The sequence below is a fragment of the Penicillium mononematosum genome, assembly GCF_028829835.1.
Source record: "Penicillium mononematosum strain IBT 11891 chromosome Unknown utg000002l:1.0-8112719.0:1.0-8118358.0, whole genome shotgun sequence".
NCBI classification, from domain to species: domain Eukaryota; kingdom Fungi; phylum Ascomycota; class Eurotiomycetes; order Eurotiales; family Aspergillaceae; genus Penicillium; species Penicillium mononematosum.
In genome coordinates this window covers 996,271-1,022,273 of record NW_026643272.1, presented here as the reverse complement: position 1 = coordinate 1,022,273, position 26,003 = coordinate 996,271, and the positions used below count along the sequence as shown (strand labels likewise).

At 48.9% G+C, this 26,003-nt stretch overlaps 8 protein-coding genes across 8 annotated transcripts; 4 read left to right on the top strand and 4 right to left on the bottom strand.

Annotated features, from left to right (window-relative positions):
- Positions 1-1,292: 1,292 nt before the first annotated feature.
- On the bottom strand, positions 1,293-2,885 carry N7519_002123 (uncharacterized protein; the record flags this gene model as incomplete). The annotated part of the gene is made up of 5 exons (XM_057288901.1): positions 1,293-1,606; positions 1,673-2,127; positions 2,190-2,313; positions 2,379-2,505; positions 2,571-2,885. The coding sequence occupies 5 exons, from the start codon at positions 2,883-2,885 to the stop codon at positions 1,293-1,295; spliced, it is 1,335 nt and encodes a 444-aa protein (XP_057150103.1).
- A 1,620-nt stretch (positions 2,886-4,505) lies between these two features.
- Positions 4,506-5,918, top strand: N7519_002122 (uncharacterized protein; the record flags this gene model as incomplete). Its single annotated transcript, XM_057288900.1, has 7 exons — positions 4,506-4,559; positions 4,603-4,674; positions 4,734-5,115; positions 5,173-5,290; positions 5,354-5,421; positions 5,484-5,514; positions 5,570-5,918. 7 exons carry the CDS (start codon positions 4,506-4,508, stop codon positions 5,916-5,918), a joined length of 1,074 nt encoding a protein of 357 aa, XP_057150102.1.
- Positions 5,919-6,630: 712 nt separating this feature from the next.
- Positions 6,631-14,191, bottom strand: N7519_002121 (1-phosphatidylinositol-3-phosphate 5-kinase FAB1; the record flags this gene model as incomplete). Its single annotated transcript, XM_057288899.1, has 2 exons — positions 6,631-6,736; positions 6,789-14,191. 2 exons carry the CDS (start codon positions 14,189-14,191, stop codon positions 6,631-6,633), a joined length of 7,509 nt encoding a protein of 2,502 aa, XP_057150101.1.
- Positions 14,192-14,213: 22 nt separating this feature from the next.
- N7519_002120 (uncharacterized protein) lies at positions 14,214-14,531 on the bottom strand (the record flags this gene model as incomplete). Its single annotated transcript, XM_057288898.1, has 2 exons — positions 14,214-14,364; positions 14,401-14,531. Coding segments are annotated over 2 exons (282 nt in total), but the record flags the coding sequence as incomplete, so codon positions are not given.
- Positions 14,532-14,637: 106 nt separating this feature from the next.
- N7519_002119 (uncharacterized protein) lies at positions 14,638-18,733 on the top strand (the record flags this gene model as incomplete). Its single annotated transcript, XM_057288897.1, has 3 exons — positions 14,638-14,796; positions 14,870-15,534; positions 15,604-18,733. 3 exons carry the CDS (start codon positions 14,638-14,640, stop codon positions 18,731-18,733), a joined length of 3,954 nt encoding a protein of 1,317 aa, XP_057150099.1.
- Positions 18,734-19,760: 1,027 nt separating this feature from the next.
- Positions 19,761-20,841, bottom strand: N7519_002118 (SUR7/PalI family protein; the record flags this gene model as incomplete). Its single annotated transcript, XM_057288896.1, has 3 exons — positions 19,761-20,005; positions 20,079-20,646; positions 20,704-20,841. The coding sequence occupies 3 exons, from the start codon at positions 20,839-20,841 to the stop codon at positions 19,761-19,763; spliced, it is 951 nt and encodes a 316-aa protein (XP_057150098.1).
- A 1,593-nt stretch (positions 20,842-22,434) lies between these two features.
- N7519_002117 (uncharacterized protein) lies at positions 22,435-23,240 on the top strand (the record flags this gene model as incomplete). The annotated part of the gene is made up of 4 exons (XM_057288895.1): positions 22,435-22,545; positions 22,612-22,693; positions 22,716-22,907; positions 22,966-23,240. 4 exons carry the CDS (start codon positions 22,435-22,437, stop codon positions 23,238-23,240), a joined length of 660 nt encoding a protein of 219 aa, XP_057150097.1.
- A 1,170-nt stretch (positions 23,241-24,410) lies between these two features.
- N7519_002116 (D-alanine--D-alanine ligase family protein) lies at positions 24,411-25,648 on the top strand (the record flags this gene model as incomplete). The annotated part of the gene is made up of 3 exons (XM_057288894.1): positions 24,411-24,782; positions 24,855-25,430; positions 25,496-25,648. The coding sequence occupies 3 exons, from the start codon at positions 24,411-24,413 to the stop codon at positions 25,646-25,648; spliced, it is 1,101 nt and encodes a 366-aa protein (XP_057150096.1).
- Positions 25,649-26,003: the final 355 nt, after the last annotated feature.

Sequence of the window (26,003 nt, the reverse complement as noted above, 5' to 3'; positions counted from 1 at the left end):
CGTCTCGTCACGTTAGCGAGAGAATTAAAAGAGAATTTAAAAGGACAGACCAGTAAATTAGTTAAACGAATTTCGCGGAGCCTTTACCGGGCCGGTCCCGGTTTCTGCCGATAGTTCCAATGTTGAGATAAGGCTGTGTTATATAGATCTGCGTCATTTTGCGTTGGAATTGGGTGGTATATCCTTAGCAGCGCGGATAGAACCGATTCTATAAGGTATAAAAACGACCCTATTGTTCATGTCTCATTCCAATGCAGGCTATATAGCTGTAATGGCACTTTTGAACTAAAGACGTCATTTTTGACCTTCTATAAAAGGACTGTCCTGTGGATATCCCTTAAATTTCGTCTTCTTTCTCATAGTGCAAGTCAGGATACGTCAATCTTCGCGATATCTCCAACAGTCCCGGATAGTATATAAGGAGAAGAATATCTACAAGCACCCAGTGGTAGTAAAAGCTAGTCGAATAATTGCCCGAAGGTATGTATTCGCCCCGATTTATTATCACTAACTTTGATCAGTTATTAGGTCGAACTTGCATTCTCTACAAAGCTCGAACATTCCAATATAGCCTTCCACGGTATTTGTTGGCTAGACTTGTTGCATGCTCGCTCTGTCCCTGTGCCACTACCTCCATTCATGTTGCAGATGCAGCAGTTTGCTTCTCCTTTACAGTTATGAAGTATGAGCGAATATACTAGCCAAAGTGAGTCCGACGACTCTTTCCTGCTTATACACGTCTGGATATTGACGAGAGGCCTCCAGGTAATGATCGACCAAGTCCACTTTAGTGCCAGCCGTTCTCTCCAGCGGGCAGCGGGCTTTGACGCGTGAGCTGGCCATGTCAACAAGTGGAAGTGGGATGGCACTGATGCTGCTTCCCAATTACTACGGGGCCAAAAACTGACCCTATGATCCGGACTGCCAGTAGCTAGCTTCTCGTCTCTCTTCTTCTTTTCCCTAACGGTGGGAATCTCCAGATACAGAATACAGTATTGCTCCCTCTTCCGCTTTCCCAGAAGTTATGAGTCCTCGTTGAGTCTCCGAGCTCTTTCATTATCAGTTTCACCATCTAGGGTCGCTACCCCCGCAACCCCAATATCCACAAACCGAGACACCCGCTTAGAAGAGCACCATTTGTATCACCTTCGACCTACCAACGTACTCCGTGCTGCAGGTACCGTGGGGCTATCCTTAAAGCCTCGGGCGACACACATTTTCAAAATATACATATTAATTTAATATAAGCACTATACATTCTAGGGCTCTGAGCACCGCACCTCCCAATAGCCCTATGCCAATTCGCACTCGATAAGACTCTCGACCCCTCTCTGGGCACTCCAAATCTTCGTGATCTTCAACCCAGCAGATCCCACCAGTTGGTGCCAGTGAGCTTCAGTCCGCTCGGTTGAAGCAAAATCGGCCATCATGATAATATCGAGACTGGTCGTCTCCCAGTATGCGTTGGTATCGGGGATGACATTCTCGTTAATCAATATCTTGCTGTGTCCGCGCTTCATGACATCGACGAGACCCTTCAAGATCTTGCGGCAGTTATCATCTGTCCAGTCGTGGAGGACAGAGTGCATATAGTAAGCGCGAGCACCTATAGAGAAAAAAAACATTAGTTTTGATCTGGGTACAGAGCAGGTTATAGAAGGGAAAACTATACCCTTGATAGGCTGCTCAGTAAAGAAGTCATGCTCCATTGCCTCGATCGAGGAGTGCAGTTGCCCTGTCTTGGCTTGAGCGATCACGTCGGGAAGATCCTGGAGCACTAGGCGTCCAGGAGCATCAGACCACTTCCGCTTGAACTCTGAGAGGTCATGGCCCACGCTGCCGCCGACGTCGACGAGGAGAACATCATCCTGTGTAACATTGGAGAATAAGCTGGGCACGTCGTAGAAACCGACATCCATCCAGCTAGGACGTCCTTGGTGGTAGGCAGACATGTGGTTGTTGAACTGGCTAGCAGCCTCTGGGTTCTCCTTCATGAACTCGAAGAAGTGAAGGTCGGTCCGGAATCCGCGCTGGAAGGCACACTCCTTGCCGTTTGATGGGTTGGTATAGCCGTCCTTCTTGAGCTGGGCAGGTAGAGCAAGTATACCGGAGGTAATGCAGTTAGTCCTAGTCGATGAGATGAGTTAGTACGATACTTTTTGACTCCAGGTCCATGGCCTCAGACTTACATGCAAGGGTATGCATCACTGTATCGTTGCAAGCTCAATGAAATGGAAATTCCAGTGCGGCGATATTCATTAGGACCGGTTTCGAGGATGACTCCCATTGCGCATAAGTGCTTGAGGATGCGAGCTGATCAGATGTATGGTTAGCTAGCTGTACTGACAAGGCTCAGGGAGAGATGGCAAGTCACATACCAAGAAGAACTGGGTCAGCACTTGTGGCCTTGGCCAGCTCGGCAGCAGACTTCGGCTTCTCATCCTTGGACAAAATAGCAAAAAGTCCCAGGTCAACACCTGTCTCCACAGAAGCATAAAGAGTAGCCTACGAAGTCAACATTAGTTGCCGCCAATGACACAAGTTGAAGCTTTAGAAGCATAGGGACTTACCTGGGACCAGCAGTATCTGATCATAGCCTCACGTGGGGTCTCAAGTGCATAGACCAGTGATCGAGCGGCTTCCAAAAGCGTTGTTCGATCAGTGTGGTCCTGCAGGCTGGCGACTTTGCCAAGGGAGGCAACTTGGTCGACCAGGTCAGGAACAAGGTCGGGTGTGTTGGCGGAAACTGTTACGCGGTCGACGAAGGCATCCTGGAGGTCTCCATTGGTCTGGCAATCTCCATTTGCATGATGCACGCCGTTCGTTTGCGAGTCCCCATTAACGTGGAGGGGCTCATTCAATGTAAAGGTTGCGGTCTCGGTCATGGTGAATGTGATATATCTGAATAAGTTGGAAAGTGTAGAAAAACGTGGAGAGATGTACCAGTCAAAAGTACTCAGGGGACTTTAAATAAACTAAATTCAGTATCTAGGTGCCTAAGTATGCATCCCCTTGAAATAAGCTGTAGTCGCTGTCTCCTTTTATTTTGGTAAAGCTCCTCCGCACATCCGGGTGAGCAACGGTTGGACCGGGTGTGAACGTGCGGGTCTGTCAAGGAAGATCGACGAGAATTAATTCCGCCCCCATATGGATTTGTTCTTTTGCCGAAGTTGGGGGCCAATGAGGTGGAGATATGACAGTTAAACGGTTTCCTATTCGGGAAATAAACTAGTAGATTGTCCAACGGCTCATTCCACGGTAAGATATGTTGCTCGGTATTCCCTATTCCGGATGTACATACATAATACTAAAAAGAGAATAAAATTAGAACTAGGGATGGGCCTTCCCCAGGTCTCCAGAAGGATCTATCAGATGTCATAAACTAAGTTATTACCTGCCTATTATATGGTGCACGTTATAGGTCGTTGAAGTGCCAAACTGACCTGGGCAATTCTTGGAATTCCCCTATTCCATTTGTATAAAAGTACAAATCTGTATGTACTTTTGTCAATGAATCCCGTAAATGTATACAATGCATGTGAATATCAATGACCATGTCTATCAGGCGGGCTAAGACTCTGACAGAACCGGCTGAGTGGATAGAAACATATTAATATCCACACCGAATCCCGTAAAACGGGGTAACGGGTCGTTGGTGGCGCATTTTCGATACTTTGACTAAGTTTTGCTTTTTCGTACGGGGTACTCCGTACGGACTCCTTAAATTCGACGTACTTGGTGCTTTTGTCTGATTCAACAAGACCCATGAGGCCGGCTGGTTGATCCATGCTTCCCGGGCCACCGGCTCTCTTCGTTTTAGGACTAGTTCTGTGGGACTATCAGGCTGTCAAATCCCAGTTGAGTTCTTAGTACTTTTAGAACCGACAACATATGATCTGCACTTTACCCATGGTCTAGACTGCACAATCCAATTCCTTTTAGAATGTCTGGGTCAGATCTCAAGGCTAACAGCCTAGCTATTAGACCTCAATGCAGTGTGTGCGGAGTATCTCCAAGGCCATTTTTACCTAGGTCCGTCTGCCGGATACTGAGAGGGGACCATCCGCAGCTTCTACTGTTATGTCTTTTAGCGGCATCGACTAACTGACTAGTGTGACAGGGATTTCCAAGGTTTATTATACCCCTATTTGACTAAAAGTGGACTATCTACTCGTATTCCGTACTCCGTATGCAACCTTAGCCCCGGTGATTAATTGCCGAACAGTGGCGTTGTGTCGAAAGATAAACACTGGCTTGCCAAAATAGGGTGATCGTCCCATCTAAGAAGTCGTAGGATTTCCCGTTTAATGGACTGTCAAGAATAATAGCTGATCAAATAATGAAAGGCCTAAATCAAGCTTGTCCCTACATGCGTATATTCCCTGTAAATCCTTATGTGCTAGTGTTAATTTTAGCCCTTCTAAGGTTTCGCGTATACATTTATATAAACTAATGGGTCGCACTTTCTTGCACTTCCTCGCTTTTTCGGCATCAATCTTAACATAATGGTGGTCACCGCAGAAAATCTTCACGATGACAAGGGCCCTAAGATCCTGGCTGTCCTATGGACCTTGACTGGACTAACAACCGTCATGGTCATAGCTAGGGTTTACATCCGACTCAAAGTTGCTGCGCAACTTTGGTATGGATGATTATTTGATTGTGGCTTCTATGGTCAGTGATTTCGAGCTCTTATCTTCTCTGCTTGGATCTAATTGGCGCTTCTGTCCTAGATATTGGGGCTTGCATACTGCGCAATCTCTACAGTAGGCGTGGGTGTGGGCTTTGGAAAACATGCCCAGTACTTGACTATGGACAAACTGGAGATGGCCATTCTGCTCAATACAGTCAGCTTTTTGTTTGGGATTCTTTCCTTCACTCTTCCCAAGATTGCTGTGACGTCCATGTTGACCCGGATCTTGAACCCCAAGCCAATGCATAAGACAATATTGTGGGTGATGGTTGGAACCGCAGCCGTCGTGTCTATTATCTGCATTATAATCTTGTTCACAATGTGTGATCCAGCAGAGGCATTGTGGAAGCCCAGACTCGTCGCAGCAGGCGCTAAGTGCAAGAGTACAACGATGCTCATTGACTATGCTATCTTCACTGGAGGTAGGTCTCTTCCCCTTTAAAAATCTGCACCCTCCGAAATTAACACCGTGCTTCTAGCGGTCTCCGCTGTTGTTGATCTATCTCTGGCCATTTATCCGACCACCATCTTGTTGAAACTCCAAATGTCTCTACGAAAGAGAATTGCGCTATGTGCTGCTTTAGGGCTTGGTTCAATGTAAGTCGATACTTCTCAATCTCATGCCACACTGCCCCGAAACTGACCGGAATGGCAATAAAGTGCTTCTGCAATGGCGATTGTCAAGTGTACCCAACTGCATGGACTTGCCGACAAATCCGACTATACATGTGAGTCTCTCTACGACCCTTGTTATCCCTCTAGGTACAATCAAAGGCTGACCAAACAAAAGACGGTACTGCCGACCTTGTCATGTGGACCAAGTAAGTACCTCCCATCTCTTATTGTTATGCAATCTAACCCTTTTTTTCCCGGTAGTATTGAGGCCGACGTCGTCGTTATAGCATCGTGCATTCCCACCTTACAACCACTCCTCGAAATCATTCTTGGCAAACGAGCCATGGGCTCCTACAGTCAAGGAAAGAGCGATCAGTTCAAAAACAGCAGCAATTTCCCTTCCTCATTCCATCGATCCAAGCAGTCAAAAACGCACGACGACCTTGGCTTCACCAACATCGACAACCAAGAGAGTCAGGAAAGCATCCTTCCCACCGATGACCAAGGGAAGAATAGTCACCCTCTGGGACATATACACCGCAAAGATGATGTGATTGTGGAATACGAGTCATCTCCACCAAAATCAGGGCCGGGATATACCCCTTGGTGAAGACGCATGGCAAGGCTGAGCGCCTACCTGTCCCCAAAAAGCAACAGGGACACTTGACTTAGCCATCCAACCACCTTGGGCCGTCGAATAATGCGTCGCATAAAATGCATTTTTCCGATGGGCGTTGCATTTTCTGCGCAAATTAGTGTCCACAGGCTGCACACACCTTTGACGGATTTCTTTACCTTTTTAAAATGTATATATTATGTACTACATATACTGAATGCTTGGATTGGAACTGGGCAATATCCTTTCTTCTCAAATGGATAAAAGCTTTGAATATATTCACAGGTAGCATGAAGCACGACATCGTAAATATGGCTTCCCGTGGCTTATCCCGCTTTTGCGTTAGTATCAAAAGATGTCCTAGCCCAAAGTGTGGGCTAACTACAAGAGGCATCTCTATATCGCGTATTAGAAATCAGGATGAAAGAGCTCCACTGTTTGCGATGTTCTGTTTCTCATAGAGTATATACGAAGTGGTTTATTGGAAACTGAGATCCCATTGAGTAAACATATAAGCGGGCTGGCTATGAAGATGCTAATATGAAATGAATGTCCTGAATGAGGCAATGTAGAGTCACAATAATAAGAAATTCGCAAGAAATGAAAGCATCACGCTACGCTCCGCCTCTTCATGCAGATTCGTGAGGTCGTAATTCATTAGAGTAAGTTGTTCACGGGAAGATATCAAAATGGAGACTGCCAACCATTAGAAACCAGGGTCTTCCACAAACCCGTTCCCATCAATAGTCTCAAATTCAGCGGTCTGGTTCTCATAGCGGTACATCGCATTTGGTTGGAATTGATGCCAGCAGCTACACTCGTCAGTATTCAGTCACACACTCAAGGGAAGATATATCAACTGACCTTGGAGCTTGGAGCACGTATCTGGCCATTGCCTCACGGAAACGGCCCTTGTACTCTCTAGGACTTGTGACCGTTGGTCGATTGCGGCCACCGCCACCAAATCCTTTGTCCTTAATCCAGGACTCCAGCTTCTTGTCCCAAGTGTAGGTGCGAATGCAGTCAATGATCCCTACCACGAGTTCGTTGCGACTTTCATCGATGGCAATCATGAGCGAGTAGTCCATGACGTCTTGACGACCCAAGAAGAGTGTGTCATTCCATACGCTTTGGCCGAGAAGCTTCTTAGAGTGCTCGCGAGCAAAGAGAGGCGTCTCGTAGATGAAATCCACCATGTTTTCGTCCAAGAGAACCTCGTCCCGTTCACCGGTGCTCTCTACTTTGCGGTTTCGCATTGAGCCTTTCAGGTCGAAGATGCGCGTAGGGACACGGTCGTAGAACAAGTTCTCCATTAACAACAAGAACCAATTGAACTCTGTTCCTGTGACTGGGTTCTTGATGATGACTTGGTAAAAGCCAAACATCTTGGCAATTGCGGAAGGGAGTTCATGAAACAGGGCTTCGGACATGATTTGGAAATAGGCCGGGGCAAATTTGAGGAAAGCCTGCGTCTCAATCGGCGAGAGTGACTTGAGAATGAAGCGATCGTCGAGGGTCTTCAGGAACAACGATTTTGTCTTGCCACCCTTCGAGTCCCACTTTGCGCACCGGGACAACGACTCGACGATTCGATCTGCCACACCACACTTTTTGCGTAGAGCATCAAACTGCTCAGCGTAGAACACTTTGCACAGCATCTTGGCTTGGCCTTCTTGGAACTGATATTTGAGGTGTGTGCCCGTAGGTCGCAAGAGAGCATGTTCGACCCGCGCTTCCTTCGCAGCCTCAATGTCATCTCCCGCATCTGGTTTGTTCTCCTCCGCCTCGTCAAACCGCTGTTGAATGCTTGAGAGCTTTTCTTTGTAATCGGAAGAGTCCAAAGCGAACGCCACCAAAGAGCTTGGTTCATCCTCGCGAACAATGATATTGCAATCAGCAAAGACATGATCCATGACACTGAGTGGATAGTCAAGAGACGCCCACCCACTTGCAGAACGTTCAGACCAGAAGTTTGTCAGCAATTTCAGAAGCGTGGTGCGCTCATGTTTAGGTAGTTCTTTGAAATCAATTGAATCGTCTTCGGGTGATTGTTTCGTCTCTTCATGGGAATCTACCGGATGGAGTTCCCCAACCACGTCTTGATCCTCATCGCTTTGGTGATCATCTGCTTCGCCGCCAGATAATAGTTGGTTGTCAGGACAGAGTGCATTGTCTGCCTCCAAAGGCTCTGGAGGAGAATCGGTTGGCAGAGAGGGCTCATCAGGAGTTATATGATCATGTGTAAGTTCGTCGCTCTTGCGACTCATGTCGTCCATTGGGATCCGTGGAGCTGAGGGCAGAGATTCATCACTATCAACCGGTGGTTCACGTTCTTCAACAGCCTCTCGTACATTTCGATAGACTTCCACGATGGGCTTCGAGGAAGCCAATGGGAATGCTCGGGACTGAGTGCCCTTGGCAGCGCGTTGACGTCTTTCGCGCTGTCTCTCTTTTTCGAACTCACGGCTCAATTGCTCAAAATGCCTGGCGAGATGAGAAACCTGCGATATCCCCTTTTTACCTGGAGCAGACCGTGGAATAAGCGAGTGACCCGAGGCAAATCGGGCGTTCTTGAGAGAAGTGAAGCCCAAACGATCGCTAAGCTTTCTATCCGATGACCTTGTTGGTGATTGGGCCGCAGGCTTTTCCGGATCGATTGGGTTGGTGAATGCCATTTTCAACCCTGGAAGTTGAACGCTGTGAGACGATCGTGGTAGATTTGCTGGCTGAGACTGAGTACGCAAAAGCGGAGGTGATCGTGCCTTACCGGGGCGTCGAACGGCTGGCTCGGTAGGTCTTGGTATCGCTGAAGGCCGACGTACTGGGGTACTTGGCATATCAGAAGCCCCGCTGTCTTCGGTTCCATTCTTGGTTCCTTGATCTGGGGCCTCAGCACTTTCTGGTGGTGATGATTCTGACGATCCGTCGCCGGGGATCATCACAGGGAGATCGTTGTTGATGGGAGATTGGCTCGAAATGCCAGCATTGCCGACGGGGCTGCGTTCCGATTGACCAGTAGGAACAGCCAAGTCGAGATGACGGACTTCTTCTTGAGAGACAGCGTCATCCTGGGGAGAGGACCTCATTCCACCGGCTGCATCGATTGACAAAGTTGCTTCTTCGGCCGATGCCGGAGGCGAGGGCAACTCGACTTCTTCGAGATCCTCGCGATGCTTTTTGCCAGCATGCTCCTCGACAACGGAAACCAGTACATTCTGTGCTTTTTCCGGAGAAAGTGTCATGCGCCGCATCATCCGTGGCCTGCCAACTGTCTGGTTGATTTCATCTTCAACATCCGTAGGAGTCTGAAGGGCATCATCTGTAGAAACTGACGTTGCATCTTTGTCGAGGAAGATCTTCTTGAGTTGCAGCGTTGCCATATGCTTAATATCCTTTTCAGATGGGAAAAAGTTCATTTCGAAATCGGCAAATGTCGTGTCCCATTCGACAACCTTTTCTTGGACTGCACGGAGAACTTCATTCAGCGGTATTATCTCCCAGTAGCGAGAACTTGTGTATGTGTCTTGTAAGTGCCGGACCAAAGAGCTATGGTCTTCATGGCTCTTCTTGATCAGGTTTTGGATTTCCGTCTTGCAGCTCTCCAGTAGCTCGGGAACAACACTCTCGACATTGATGCCTTTCAATCGGTCTTGAACGGATGCCATAAACTTGTTAAGACGTTGCTCAGTACGCAGATAAACTTCGTTCCTCAGCTTCAGATCATTGTCCACCTTCCAGGTGACACGAGGCCGTGGAACGATAATCTCGAGAAGACGAATAGGGTCATATTGGACTCGCAAAGCAAGATCCCTGTAGCCAAAATAGTGGAGGTAATCCCGCCGCAAATCATGGGAGCAACCTCCAGTACGAGCAAGCAAGTGTCTGCCCCAGAAACACAGCTCCAAGTATTTTCCGAAGGAATATTTCCATGTGCTCGGCGACATAGGCAGGACCTGAGTTTCATTGCCGCATATTTTGCAACAACTCCACATCAGCACGGCATTGTGGAGCCCACGGAGCTTACAAGGATAAGGCTGGACTAAGACGCTGATCTGAGCCTCGCCATGTACATACTGGCGGTGGTGTTCAAACATGCGCTTCTCGCAGCCATTGACGGTGCATACGGAATTTGCTGTGAGACAAAGGTCCTCGACATACTGCCCGAGTGTGAGGTCTGACTCGAAGATCGTATCATCTCCATGCTCATTGTAGAATTCCAGGGCAAAGGTATCTGGCCCTGAGCAGGGGACGGATGTTGTTGTGCACACAACACTGTAAAGAACGACCAGGTTCTGATGTGCATAAGGGTCAAACATGTTGGAATTCCCCGCCACATAGGCTTCCCACTGGCGTTTTTGGGTTTGATGGTGATAAAGTGCCCGATCGTACTCGGCTTCATGCGCAGCATGCAATACTTCCTTCACTTTTGCTGGCGCATCTTGCGGTGACTGATGGACCATTTCCGGGGTAATGAGGACAAATTTCTGTGGTTTGGCCTTTTCATCGGTGATCTGATTAGAATTGCGGTCTTGATCACGAAGAGACTTCAAATACGAAAGTCTGCGTTCCATTTCGCGCGCACGCGTCAGGAGATACGGAGGCTCAAATTTCACGAAAGGAGAGGCCGACAAAATCTTTGTCTCGTAATCCTTAACCATATCGTTATAGTATGTCGGCATTGGGATGCTGTCTGGAACTTTTGCAGCATCGGCATCAACGAGGATTTGGCTATCAGATATACCACCAAGCTTCTCGTTTGTTCCCTGTTGAAGAGCAGATGGGTCGACTAGATGTGCCTCGCCTTCATGGCTGGTAATCTGCGGATTGAAGTTTTTGTCTTTGTCGGGTACAATTGTTGATTCCTCTGTCGGTGACGTTGATATCTTCCCAAATTCATCTCGCATAAGGTTTGTTTCTAGGCGGAGATTGTACACAACGTAGATCATGAACTCAGTGATCCTTTTCACATTCCTGAGGACTTGATCATCTCCTCCGCGCAGGATAATGGTACACCCGAGCTCTTTTGGACAGCCGGAGATGTACATGTACGTTTTCTTTCGACCGTTATGAACATAGGTTTTCACGTCGAAGCTGCTGCATTCACTATGCAATGTGGTCGTCAAGAGCTTGTCCATAGACGTCATAATCCTAGTCTGCGTACATCTTGACACAGCCTCGAGAACAGATGGCTTTACGTTGTATGCGGTGGCAATTCCAGCTTGCTCGAGGAGGCCAAGAGCCAGGCCAGAAACAGTTTTCTCGACCAACAGCAGGTTTGGACGCAATGCTGCGATCCGACTGACCAAGTTTTCTAGAAACTCCCGCTCTTGGCGAATGACAGGTTCGAGACTCATGAAATGATGTTGTTGGCGAGCATACTCAAGAGGAAATGTGATGATCAGGATGTTTGGACGTAAGATGTTTCGTGACATGCCTTTTAGGGCCAAATTTTTGGTGAAAACGAGTCCCGATACATAAGAAGTGTCACCAGGCCGGCCACCCGGAATCTTCTTCAACTTGACGTAGTGTCGAATGTCCATATCATCTCCGTTTTGGACATCGGGATTGACCTCGTCTGCTGCTTTCATGAGTATTGGCATCAAGGCGTTCTCCCAGCTGTCGCCATTTGGCACAGCCGATTCTACAAGTAGTTGATGGAGAAGCTTTCGTACGTGTTCCAGACTGGCTTTATTCAATTCCACCGGTGGCGCATCAGTGCCCCTCATTGATGAACTCCGGGTCATCTTGAACCCGCCCTGCTTTGCACTCTCGGGTAAAGATATGACGGGTACTGGGTTGTCATGAGGGAGCATACTGTCCTTTGATGTCCTGGGTGAATGGCGCGGTTGATAACTGCTAGTAACGCTCAGGTTTCGACGACGTGATAAACGAGGGAGATTCACGGCTCTTGAACTGGTAATACTGGCTTCATCTGCGTCCCGATTCATACTGGGAGCATTTCGATCTCCAAAAGCAGATCTGCCCTTTTTCATGGCAGCGAGAAGCCCACCAAAGGATGCCCTCTCATTTTCACCCCCACTCTTGGACAGAGCGCCCTCAGACACTGCAGACAAGAGACTAGGTTGCTCATCGCCGCTGGAGGCGTCATCTGAGAGATATTGAGCAAGGTCAGGGTCAATGATGTTATCTTTATGAAAAGCGGGGAGTCGAGATTCAGCGTCTATGTCATCTGCATGTCGGCGTTGGAAGGGGGCTCGATCTTCATGATATGGCTTGAAGCCACGGATATATTGCTGACGAGAGTGGTGACGTTTGTGACTGATGGAGTGTGGCCTTCCACCCAGCGACGATCGCAGAGAGCGCGAAGAGGTAGGTCGGGCTAGAGGGCGATCCGAATCAATTTCAAGAATTGCCGAGCGGCGGTTATGTCCCTCTCCAGCACGTCGTGTGGCCGGTATGGCCATCGTCGGGGTTCTCAGAACGTGATCGATCGACTGGGATACGACCGAAGATGAATCATCGTCATCCGCAGATCCCCGCCCAGTATTGGTCCAGCTGAGTTCCGAAACTCGAGGATTGGCCACTATGGGGCTCTGCTCGCTATCGGAGAATTCAGATGAATCATCATCGTGTGCATTGATCATCTTCTCGCAGGGTTTGCAAACCCGAATACTCCCAGGTTGTCCGAATCTTGTTCCCGAAATAAGCAGAGTGCATTTCGAATCAAATATTTGACCACAGGTTCGACAGTGGTGTTTTCTGCGAAATGTTGTGAAAGGTTCTCCGCAATGGAAACAGTCTTTCGCATTCTCGTCCCGCATCCAGAAATCCCTGCTAAGCAGTTTACTCCTCAGTTGCGACAAAACACCGTCGGCCCCGGCAAGAGGTTGACGCCTGGCTTGTAGAGATTGACCAGTAGTCCGATCGAATTCAGTATTCAAAGGGGGCAATGAAGAGACCGTTGTGGTAGTTTCGGCCGTGGAAGCCCGTGATACCACGTAGCCAGGCAGTCGCGCTGCTCGCGCCGAGGACGTTGACTCTTTATTTGGTCTGCCGGGGGTTGTAACCTTCGGAGACTCGTTGGTGTTGGCGCTGTCACGAGGAATAGATGTCTCCATGTTGTTTGGGGGTCTTTCAGCATTGCATGGTACCTCATCATGGGAGGAAAGTTTTGATAAACTATTTGACGCAGAAACAGAAGCTCTCGGCTCTTCAGGAGGGAAAAATGTGCGTGATTTTGATCTTTCTCCCGGATGCTGAGATATATGATCCTGAACTGGCTCAGAGTGCTTGGAATTTTGCATGTCAGCTGATTGAGAGGGGGTTTCGGGCAGCTTTTGTTGATCTGGAGTAGAGATGGAGTGCCGAGACTGGTTGTCTGGAGTATAGGTTGCTAAGAGTGAGTCTTTGGAGTTAAATTCCTCGTGATGGCTGCCTTGCATCTTGGCAGACAGAATCGGCGAACTAGAAAGGTTCTGACTCAATGAAGAGGATGTTTGACTCATGGAAAGATCCATAGGGCCTTCTTTGCTGCCTATACTTGTCGATTCTGTATTGTGGATTCCCTGGAAGGGGCCGTTGATGGAGCTGCTTCTTGAGCGGTCCGGCTTTCCGATTGCGTTCACATGAAGCTGAGTGACTGCAGGATCTGCCACGACGGCGCTACCAGTGGCTTTCGTTAACGGTGCGATACTGGGCTTGATTCCAGGGGATGGTGACACGGAGGCCTTGGAAGATATGCTGCCACTTTTGGAGGATATTCTTGATCTCTTTCCTACATTCGATTGTTGTACAGAATCTTGATGGGTGTGAAAGTCTGCCACGACAGGCGAGTGGAGCCTTGATCCTTGTGACGAGTTGGGCTGTGATGGCGGATAATCAGCGGAGCTTGTAGCCACGTCTGAGACTGGTTTTGCCATTGGATGCTCTGGCATAGGACTCTTGACCGCAGGGGTTTCTGTCGCACTTTTGCCTGTAGACTTTCCACCACCGCTGACAATATCCCTCACCCCGCCGACGGAAGTCCTAAAGCGACTATACAGACCGCTTAGCCCACCTTGTAATTCGTCAGACAATCCTTTCTCATCTGATGTAGCAGCGGGAGCTGGTGGGCTAGTGAACTCGTTGAAGAGAGTGAGCGACTCGGACTGATACGCTGCATTATGGTAGTTATCCAGAGCTGCATTCATCGATTCTCGTTCAGTCTGGGTCGTGGCCATAGAGTCGCGTGATCCGCGTCGCCCAAGAGGAAGCGAGTTTGTAGATGCAGACGGACTTCGTGAGTCCTGGGACTGCTGAGAATCCATGGCCAAGTTAGGCAGAAAGGTCTCAGATCATCTCCGCACAGGATACAGGCACCGTTGATAGCCGATCATTCGGGGTAGGAGTACGGGAAGGTCTCAGGTTTGACGAGTGTGAAGAAGGAAGAGGATCGAGGGTCCGGTAAAAGTGTCTGTCAAAGTGATCGGGATCAAAGAAACTTCAAAAAAGAACAGGTCCTTTTGGCCCTCCGCACGAATGACGTGGTGGTGCTGCTGAGTAAGCTAGACGCGTCTCCACCTCCAGGGCAGAGCTCGCAATCGATAAGACGCGGTTAAGTGGGATTCTTGATACGGTGCGACCTTCTCTTTTTTTTTCCCTTCTCTCCTTTCACAAACGCTAGGGTTACAAAAATCCCATGTTCACTGCTCTCTCCTACCAGCTATGACCCATACGCTGTGTACCACATTGACTACAAGGCTGGATTCGTACGATGAGTCCAGTAAGTCCCTGGATCGCGGCTTTAGCCGACCAATGTCTCTCATTCTACCTCGGTCAAAATGATCAAGATGAGGTTCAGGTCGAGGATATTGATGGATGTCTCAGCTTCAGTATCCGCAGGCCTGCACTCAAGACAGCCATTGTTGTATCGGTAAGATAGCTATAGCGAATGTGAATGACCAAAAAAAGGAATTGTTGCTAACTCTATGTCTTTTGTCTATAAGTGGGGTCAAGGAGAGAACAGGCATTGCGCCACATTTACAGACTCAAAAAACCAGATCGATGCGATTATTCTGTGCGACTCGCCGGACGCACAGGGAGAAACACCACCCTGCCCACCATCGATCAAAGGAGGCCCTAGGCACCTAGTTGAACTTTCTGATATCAAGCTCATTTTTACGTACTCAGCATCTACCCCGGATATCTACATTCAAGTCAAACGCTTTACTATCCGCCCGAATGCGGTCTCACGAGGGGATGTGCCGAAACCAAAGCTCAAGAAGACTCTCAGAACCCTGATGACTATGACATGCGAGAAAATCCAGAAGAACCAAGCGCATGTTGGCTCCAATGGTCAAACAAATGCCGGATTGACCCACTCGTTTGTTTCTCAGCGTGATCCAAACATACCGACCAATGATTCCCAGAACAATTCTGTATCACAGTCGCTCTTCTCCCAGCCCCCGTCTCATATGCGCCATGGCCCACCGAAGGGTAATCCAATGACCAATCGTGTTTCCCTCAACGGGTCATCGGATCTTCTAGGATTGCTCGCGCCTTACGACCAAATTCAAACAAACGACACAGCCCCCAGAGAGCTTCGCGGGGCTCACCGACCATCTCTAGGTGAAAGTGAAAGCAGGCATTCTCCCTTACCAAATGAAAGAGAGTGAGTGGCACTACAAGACATTGATAGACCCCTAACCGGAGCTCAACCCTTATTCCGGAGACTTTCCAGCAACACTGCTGATGCGACGTGCGCTAGTAGATCCGCTACAGACCCGTCTTACGCCAATCTCGAACGAGACGTCGACGACTTAATAGAGGAGTGTAGACTTCGGGCTTCGCAGCCTCCAAATGAATCGGATGATCCTGACCGGGCTCATGCTGTTGGAACGGGAGACAACCAGCAGTTCTCGAAGAAAAGACATCGTGGCAGTACAGATCCGCCATCACAGGCTGCTCATGATGATGACTTGGGCTCGCAGGGCCGGCAAAGCCCAACCACATCACCCTCCAAAAAGCGACAGCGCATTGATACTGGAGAGGCGATGTCGGCGGACCAAACTGAATCTGAGCAAGTGCGAAATAAGCCCGTGCCGTCATATCCTAGGGTGCAGATAGTAACCACCAAAACAGACATCTCCCTATCCGCAACAAATCCATGGGAAGGAATGGTAAAAATACCTTTGAGTGAAATTGATATTCCAAAAGATCAAACTGAACTTTTGGAAGAACTCAAATTCATCCCTCAGGATCCCGGTGTATCCGCACCCTTATGCCATGTACCACCTAATCTTTTGACACAATGGAACAACATTGCACGAAAACGACAGCATTTGACAAAAGAAGGAGAAGAAGGAGGAGGGGAGGGAGAAGGAGAAGAAGAAGAAGAAGGAGCAGAGGAAGAGCAAGTATCTGACCGTGGCCATACTCCGACCCCGCAAGACGCGTTTACATCTCCTCTATCATGGTCTCCGTCACCCATTAGGACACCTGCCCGCGATGTTCTTCCACGAGACACGGTTTCTCCCGAAGTCTACAGAAGGCCTGCCAGAAGAATCCCTACGCCAAGCGGTACTCAATATATCGTTGATCAACCTACAGAAGATGGTGATGTGGGCATGGTGAACGGATCTCCCAGAGCTCCTGCTCAGCCAGGGCAGGGGGTTATTGTCTCGTCAAAGCGCGTCATCGAGACAGTAGAGCAGCAATGTTCTCCGTCTCCTGAAGTAACAACAGAGCCGATAAATCCGATGTCTTTGGAGTGTGACCTTGGAAATGACCCATTTTCAAAGCCCAACGCTTCAAAATCGCTCCATGAACCCCAGCGTGTAAAACAAGAACATTGCCATGATGAACAACCCGCCGAAAATCCCCCATTTAAGCCTGAAGTGTGTAATGGATCAAGTGTCGATGAGAGTGATGATGAGCCAGAGATGGAGACAAGTGTTCCTTTCGCTCTGGGTGGAAGCCTTCCATTAAGCAGTCAACCTGAGCAGGAACTTACTAGCTCGGGGCCATCGCTTCCAAGACTTGCAGGTGGGACTATCCAAGTGGTAGAGACACCTGCAGTCCATATCACACATCTGAATCCCAACAAGCAGAGCAAACAGAGAGCCGGATTTCAGGCCCCGAGCTCTCAGCAGCCATACTCTCAGGCTGCCAAGACATCTCCCTCGTCTCGAATTCTCGATACCTACCGCTCGCAAGATAGCCACGGGCAAAGTGGCCTATCCCAGGAGGCCTCAAATCCATCTTTGCCGATATTGGCAGACGAATCACTACGACTGGATGTGCTAGGTACTCAGAGTCAGACCAGCAGTGTACACGCACCATCACAGGCGACAGTCCAGTCATCCTCAGACGTTGTGCTTGATTCATCGCGACCTGCTCAACGACAGCGTGGTTCGTCTATCTTCTATCTAGATCCCTCGGACGACCCATCGTCTTTTTCTTATCCCAGGCGTCACTCGCTGTCCATGTCTCAACTTCATGAACCAAGCCAAGATTCCTCAAGAGGACCCTTTTCCTTAGACGGAGCGTCACACATGCAGGATTTGTCCCCTATGGAATCTACCACCTTCGCTGCTCATGGAGAATCACCATCCAAGTGTTCACGACACCTGGGCCGCGAGAGTGCTGACACTGGCCAGAAGGCAACGCACAGCCCGAATGCCGAGTTGGTGGCACGGCGACAAGGCTTTATCGGCAAGTCCAATAAGTACGCTGAAGCACAGACGATTTATGAAAAGTTCTGCAATGATTATTCGCCATATTCTGGTAATTTCGCTCACTTCGCTGAGATGTGCTCGAAACTGCAGGCAATGCGGCAAAAGGGCCAACTGCAACGATCGTTCTTATGGGATGACTTTGTCATCCAACATCTGGAAGAGTACCCACGCTATTTTGCAGAATGCTCATCTCAAGAGTCGAAGACACTGGATTACGAAGACTTCTTTTGCTCGAAATTCTCACGCCCCCGGCATAAAAAGAGAAGCCTAACAGCCCATGGAGTTGACATAGTCGCGTCTCAGTTTGTTCCGCCTACCCGTCCCGAGCTAGGAAACCCGCCAGTTCCACAGCAAGTGACAATCCAAGGCGAGGTAACCCAGGATAAAGTGGCGCAAAGCGAAGTCGCCAACACTTCTTTCACGGCCAGTCTTGTGGAAAAGCTCTCAAACCTCCACGCCCGGTCCTTTGATGATGTTCCTGTCCCGGATGCCAACATGCCCGCTGCAACACAGTCCTCGCCATCCCCGTCTGCTGGCACCCGCCCGGATTCGGTGGAGCCCAAAGTTGAGGCAGATGATTCTTTCAATGAAACGATTCACTTCCAAAATATATCTAGCAGCAATGATCAAAAGCTCGTGCTTTCCAACGATGATGAAGAGATGATCGATGCAACACAATACGACGCAGATGGTATTCGCATTTCGTTTAATCCGAACGACATTGACATGACCGAAACCGGCATGGACGAAATTGAAGAGACACAGGAAGGAGACGATACCCATCATGAAACTGCCAGCATTGAACTTGGCGATGAGACGGACGATCGCCGCATCTCTGCCCCTGCCTCTCCCTCTCCCGCACCTCCAGCGCCGCCCGCGCCCCTAGGCTGTCTGAATAATGCCGAGCTCGAGAGACCAAGACAACGAAGGCCCTGGTTCCGATCTCTTCGGAACATTTTCCCAACAGGTCCTGTATGGTCCGATGACCCCGACACGCCGTTCAAGCGCTGGGCGCGCCAAGACCAGAACGTTCTTCAGGAACTCCGTCGTCGCGGTGGAGCTAGGGTTCAAGTTGATGAAAAGGGTGTCATTCGTCGGCCCACCTACAACCAACAAGAGAACCCTGGTCCCTAACCATTGTAATTGTTCCGACACTTTCCATCATTCAACAATTGTATTTCTATTTTCTACGAGCGGCTGGCTCATCGCAACGGCAAGGAGTATGCATAACGGCAGATATCATTTCATTTCATGCTTGAGCAAAAGGAAACAAAATATGGGTGGGATGATGTACTATCCTATTTTTTCAGATTCAGATTCAGATTCGTGTATTCTTTCTGTACATTATTTTTTAACTAGCTAGCACCTGGATACTGAACTGGGGGCCGCAAGCCTTGAAACCCCTTTCCCAGGAAACATTTGAAGGCTTTACTCTCACTAAGTGGGTGACAATACTCCGTACCAACCATGATAATTCACTAAATCCTAATCATACGCGTGCTTCATGGATGTGAATAGCAAAAAGGAATCCGCTCGGATTTATTATCCCCGAATTCCCCATGGGGCGCTAACACGTCTGATAGCATCGCACATGGCGAAGCAGAAGATCGGCAGCAAACAACCATGCTCGGGCCTTGCTGCAGATCCTAGCTTTGGCCCCTGAAGCCCCCTGCCCTGCGGGAGCTCGCAAGGGTCAAGTGTCTTATTTCACGATAATAGGGCCATTTGGACACACAGAGAAGAAACGAATCTCATGGGTAGGATGGGTCAGCGGGGCCAGAGAATTACCTAGGTATCTACATACTACAATGTATTTACATCAAACTAGGTAGGAGTGGAACAGAGACTGGGCTATTTAGACTATGTTAGAGATTGAAGAGCCAGATGATATTTGTAGATGGATTTTGTATTTGGACCAATTTGCAGACAGATAGATACTAATGATTCCTCCGTGGAGGATCAGAGAAATATACCAAAATGCAAATGTTCCCTCCCATGGAGACCATAGTCTCGCTATGCAAAATAAATGGCATGGTGATCATCATAAATTCAGGAAAAGGACGTGGACATTAAAAGCATGCAAAAAGCCACGAGAACGCCTTGGTATAACCAATCTAAAATCGCTTCAGAAGGGGTGTACAGTCATAAAAAGCCAATTATTTTAAGCATGGCGGAAGGGTTCGTAGGCGCTTGACTGCTGATTGTTGTTGGTCATGGGGATATCATTGTGGTGGGGAGGAGGGTACGAGGTGGAGTAACCGTGCTGGGGCTGCGGAGAACCGAAGGGAGGGTGGGCAGCGCCGATGGGCTCATAGGTGTAGGGGGGCCTTCTCTGCAGTGATGCTGCCGCGGGTGTTGTGACGGTCCTTGTGGCCGTAGGGCGAGCGGCCGGAGCAGCAGCAGGTGCTGAACATCCAGAAGATGGTGGCTGCCAGAGAGAAAGCGACCGCGAGCCAGGTAGCGACGTAGATGTTCTTACCCAGGTCTACCTCAACACCGTAGACCTTCAGGGCTGTGCCGAGGGAGCCCTTTGCGATGGAGAACATGATGGTTGAGGTAAGGGATGCGCCAAGGGTGAAGAGGAACGAAACAATCGAGACGATGGTGGTGACGCAACTACCCCAGCGACTGAAGATAGCGAAGATACCAAGCAGGACCTGGGCGCAGGTGGCGATAAAGGCGACTAGGTAGGCGATGAACATCCACTTGGAGACAGCCTTGTAGACGTTCATGGTCTTCTTCATGCCGCTGCCAAGCTCCTTCTCGAGTTGGGCCTCGCTCATGCCCAGAATCGAAGACGGGTTGAAGTAGAACTGAGCCTTAGGGTCTGTGCACTTGGAGACGGTATCCTTGCCGTTGGTGGAATCTCCCTCGCAGTAACCCCAGAGACCAATGTCGTAGAAATCAGCGATATTGCCATCATTCTGGAAGGTTTGGATGGTCGCTGAGACCTCTTCCGCAGTGACAGAAGTGATACCAGCATCGGCGAGGCGATCTGTGATTTCTGATGTAACTGCCGATCCTTGGCTTATGTTTGAGAGGTCGAGCTATAGATTATTAGCATTAGCAGGTGCAGTAATCATGTAGAGACTTCGATGACTTACGCGAATGAAGTATAAATTGTTCAAGGTGTCAGAACTGGCTTTTGTGCAACCCAATCCCACCATAATGATGCAGATTAATGATGCAATGGTCAAGAGATAGGGCGTGAAGATACACGCAACGCGACCGGCTTTTCCCATAATGAATAAGGTGATGGAAATGATATGGAATATAGAGAAAAAGGTGAAAGATGGATGAGAAGTGGAGAGGTGAGATGGGGGAAAGACTTTAATATAAAGGCGATCAGTGTCAAGTAAACAACGTACAACCTTGGGAACGCACAGCCTCACACTAAAAAGAAACTCCAGCCTCCCATGGAAGGCGCAGGATCAGCGGACCAATCAGTGGCTGAGCGGTCACGTCGCCAGGGCCACGTTTGCTTCTATTTGTGGCTTGGACTAGTCCTATTTGGGTATGATCCTTCATCTGTTTATCCCTAACATCCACAGTTAGACCAGTAAGAACTACATGTACAACATATGGAATATCCTTCGAAGATGTAATTTTGCTTATATGCAGGGAATCTCCTAAATGCTATAGACCAGATTCTATTCTCTCACTAAATTACACATATGTAGCGTACAAAATTCAGTAAAACGTCATATCCATGTTCCCAGGATCATCATTCTAGTGGCCAAAACAGGTAATCATCCTTCCCTGATCAGCCTTGTGGATCATTTTCAAATTTTCCCTCTCCGCCTCAAGACTGCGTAAGCCGCCAGGCTCCTCTATTTTTTCCCTCTTGGCATTATCGTATCCCGCCCTTTGCTGTACCCATTCCACTGAACTCACTCCGCTGTCTCTTTACACAGGGCAAAATTTTACTAATGATGATGCCTCCAGGGCTGTTCTATATTTAATATTTTCAGATAAACTTCTTTCAAATCTGGGATAGCCCTCCGCTCTGACGAACCTAACTATTGCGCAGCTTAAATGTTCTAAGATCTTTTTAGGCAAAACCGTGCGCTGATCGACGACGCCTGTCCTATTACTTGATTTCCTCTACTACATCCTGGCGTTCCTTTTGCGTGTTGTACTCTTTACCCCGATCGCAAACTGATATCCACCTAAATTCCCGTTAGTCAGGAGCAACAGTAAATATAGTCGTTAATCCGTTCCCAGGTTCCAAATTGGAATTGGTTACGTAAGGCTGCCAGAGTACCTACCTAGGTACCTAGGTAGGTACCTAAGTAGGTAAACAACCTTCCAAGGAAGGTTCCAGGGTTGTAATCTACCTACCCTCTTTCCTCTGGAGCGCACCTCCTGGGTTTGCAGGGCCTTGTTGACCTACCTTTCCATATGGCTTCTGATTGAGCTATATCTTCCTGATTGAGGGTGGTATGATTACTATCTCACGCTCAAGCTCACTTTTAGCATCTCTTTGTTGAGTGCTATCCATTGTTGAGAAGCTTTGCCTTGCTCTCACTTGTCTTTCACTTTGAAATCGTCTTTTCATATCTACGCGTGAGCTCTTTTCTCTTGAATCATCGCTGCTATCACTCCGACGATTCGTTCCCATCCTTTTCGGGTTGCCCATCGGCGTTTGCTGGTATGTCATAGATCCCAAGCTAGGAAAACACCTTCATATACTAACAATGAAACTCTAGCATTAAGCAAACGTGGAGAAACCAGTTCGGGGTCATCCCCACACTGGACTACACACCTTTACGGAGTAGCCGCAATTGTGTGGAGCTTGCATGGCCTCGTAATGCAGCAAGCTGCCCACTGGCTAAATGTCTCCAAGTGGGAGGCAGAGAAGAGGGAGAAGGCCGCAAAAGCGCGGGAAGATCTCCGTCAAATCTCGCGCCAGTGATCACAGTTTGGTCAAGAAGACCGTCTCTAAGGTGAGTCCTTTCCGGTTTTGCATCTTCTCGTTGTCGATCTACTAACAGTTCGTGGACATTTTTCAGGATCACCTGAAGGATTACAAGCAACACTGTGGCACTCTGCGTCGTCTGTTGCCAGCTCCCACTCTGCTTCCCGCACTCGCAGGTGGCGCTACGCACGGTTCCAGCTGTCCTCGCGCAGAAAGCGACTTCTTATCTTCGTGAGGATATTCACAGCGACTATGGGTTGTCATGGTATATATCGATGCTGGCTTTCAAGGCCACCATTCTTGGCATCATTGAGGATGAGCTGGATCAGAGCGATCCGAATGTCACTATTTGGCATGCCCGAATGGATGCCACCCCAACGGCGTTTGCTGGTATGTCATAAATCCCAAGCCAGGAAAACACCTTCATATACTAACAATGAAACTCTAGCATTAAGCAAACGTGGAGAAACCACTTCGGGGTCATCCCCACACTGGACCACACACCTGTACGGCGGAGCTGCATTTTTGTGGGGCCTGCATGGCCTCATCATGCAACAAGCAGCCCACAGGCTCAACGTCACCAAGTGGGAGGAAGAGAAGAAAGAGAAGGCCGCTAAGGCCGCAGAAGAGACGCAACTCCAAAAAGAAGTGCGAGCACTTCGGGGGCAAGTCTCGGCCCTCACAGAGAGGATAGTAGCCCTTGAAAGCGCAAATGCCGCGTGATGTTACTCACCTCCAAGGGGTCTCTCTCGACCATGCTAAAGACTAAGGGGTAGAAAATCAGATGACGGAGACACCTGCATATAATAGCCTGGGTTAAGCAATTATATAATATAACCAATGAGAGAGAGAGCATTAGCTCTATTTGCAGCAGAGACATATATATCCTCTTTTAGAAGACAAAGCACTCATCTGACACTCTTCAGCCTGATAGCTGAAGCTTACGCACTGGCAAGGAAGACTCTCAACCAAGAAGAAGAGGGAAAGAGAGCTATCTAAATATGAGAGACCTAGACATGGAGACCGACCCACAGGGCAGACCAAAGATGTCAAACAGGCACATAAGAAGTAGAAGCTCAAACACTTAAGCAACTGAACATCCAAGCATCTTATTAAGAAACCCAGGATGCAGTTGTCACTTACGAGGAGACCGACAAGGAGACTAACGCCTAGCACAACTTGGAGAACAGAGAATTCCACTCTCCGGGGTAAGCAAGCGAGAATTCACATGCTAGTACAGTGATGTGGTTTCACCGTCCGTGGCCGCCTAGTCATCAGTCTGGCACATTTATTTCGAGATACGACCACTTGTGGATATCAAGAATCTGTAGCGCGAAACCCCTTCATCAAACAGCGGATCATTAGCTTGGAAGAGGCGCTGAATCGCGTTCGCACGATGAAATTTCGGCGCAGTCCCAGTTATATACAAGCTTCACCGATTTCAGGGAAGTGGATTCGACCCATTGTCGCAATAGGTTAGTCGGGCTAGTGTAGCCTGAAAATACAGAACCGCAAACGGAAACAACTGATAATCAGACGCTCCACAGAGTTCCACTATTAACAAATGCATTCCCCCCAGTTAACTGGTCATCAAAATAAACTCAACCAGTCATAGTCAAAGTCTTAAACAAGTTTGTATAGCAGTTGTAGTAGAGTTGGATTCAATAAGCTTATATTTAAACCAGTTTTAGTTTTATAGAATGGCGTGCTGGCCCCGGGGGACAATTCGGTAGCATTGATGCGTCATCGACTATATGCTCCAGGCGCTGTCGTGTTGACCTAAGTGGCAGCGATTGATTCTTGACATTGGTACTGTTATATGATTCTTCTCATCTTTTCTTATGATTATTAGACCGTCTTCTTCTGCTCTCCTTCTTCTACAACCCCCACACCATGGGCGAATCTAACGGGTCTACTAGCCTTAGGGTAGCCCTGATCTCCGAGCAACGGTCAAACTACCTCCAACTCGGGTACTCCGAGGAGGACTGTGCGGCACTCACGCACGACGGAGAAATCCAGGCGGTCTTGTTCACGCTCAAGAAGCTAGGCCACCAAGTCACGCTAGTCCCAGGCATTGAGTCGCTGGTCCAACAGCTAGCGGCCGGGAAGCACAAGTGTTGGGACCTGGCGTTCAATATGGCGCAGGGCTTCCACGGGCCCGCGAGAGAATCGCAGGTCCCCGCGCTCCTAGGCGCGTATCAAGTTCCGCACACTTTTGCGGATGCGGCCACAATGGCGCTGTGTCAGAACAAGGCAAATACCAAGGTAGACACACGTGGTTCTCTTCCCGGAGATTGTCTAGGTAGGAGCCGGCTAACCAATTCCCTACAAACTTAGATGGTCTTGAACCATCACAATATTCCTACTGCGCCCTTTCTGGTGATCCCAGCCAATGAACCGGCTGACAGCCTCCTCAAATTCACCACATCCGGGCTCCAGTATCCGCTCTTCGTGAAGCCAGTCACCGAAGGCTCGTCCAAGGGCATCGACGGGTTCAATAAAGTGAAGAACCCGGTCGAGCTAGAGCCAGCCGTACAGCAACTAAGATCCAAATTCCCGGCTGAGGATATCCTGGTAGAACCGTTTCTGTCCGGTCGCGAATTCACCGTGGGAATTCTAGGGGCGGGCGAGGATGCCCGGGTGATTGGCGTCCGAGAATTCATCTGGAAGAAGCCTTCCACCGACTTTACCAACGGAGTTGACGGCCATCCCGACTTGGAGTTTGCGAGCAGATGGAGCAAATCCAGCAGAAACAAGCTGATCCTCCGAGATCAAGATCTAACCCATCCGCAAGTTCAAGCCGCCTGTCGCGTGTCCCTAGATGCATGGAAGGTTTTCGGCTGCCGGGATGCCGGGCGTGTCGACATTCGCTTTGACTCGGACGAGCCGGATGCTGTTCCGAATATCTTGGAGGTGAGTATATGACTCTATTTTTACCTTTATTTCAGTTGTACAAGACTCATGTCTTCGTTGCGCAGGTGAACCCTATTTCCGGCCTGCTTCCAGACCATTCTCCTTTGCCAGCCTGCGCCGAGAGCAATGGGATCTCGTACGCGGACCTGTTGGAAGCCATTATTGAAAGTGCCCTCGGTCGATGCGGTCCAACCTTTCTTGCCAACGGGAGCTCGTAAACGGTGTTGTGTTCGTCATTTCAAAAGCTACTGTACCTCAAGCAGGGATGATAACGATTGTCCCAAGCTGGCAGATTTCGAGAACAGGTTTATGTGTAGAGCAAGCTGGTTCAATTTTCCCTGCTTGTCTCTGTCATCAAGGATCGGATTATCATCGGTGTCATCATCTGAACCATCACTGCCGTCCGATCGGAGTTGCTGAAGGATGAATCGTCATCAGACGCATTGTTCGAGGAGACATCGGAGAGATCAATATGCCCCTATATAATATTCTGTCGCAATTATCCATCGTCTTTGTTGTCAGATTATGTCTATCATCGGAAAGACCACGGTTTTTGGCCGTCTTGGTTTTGGG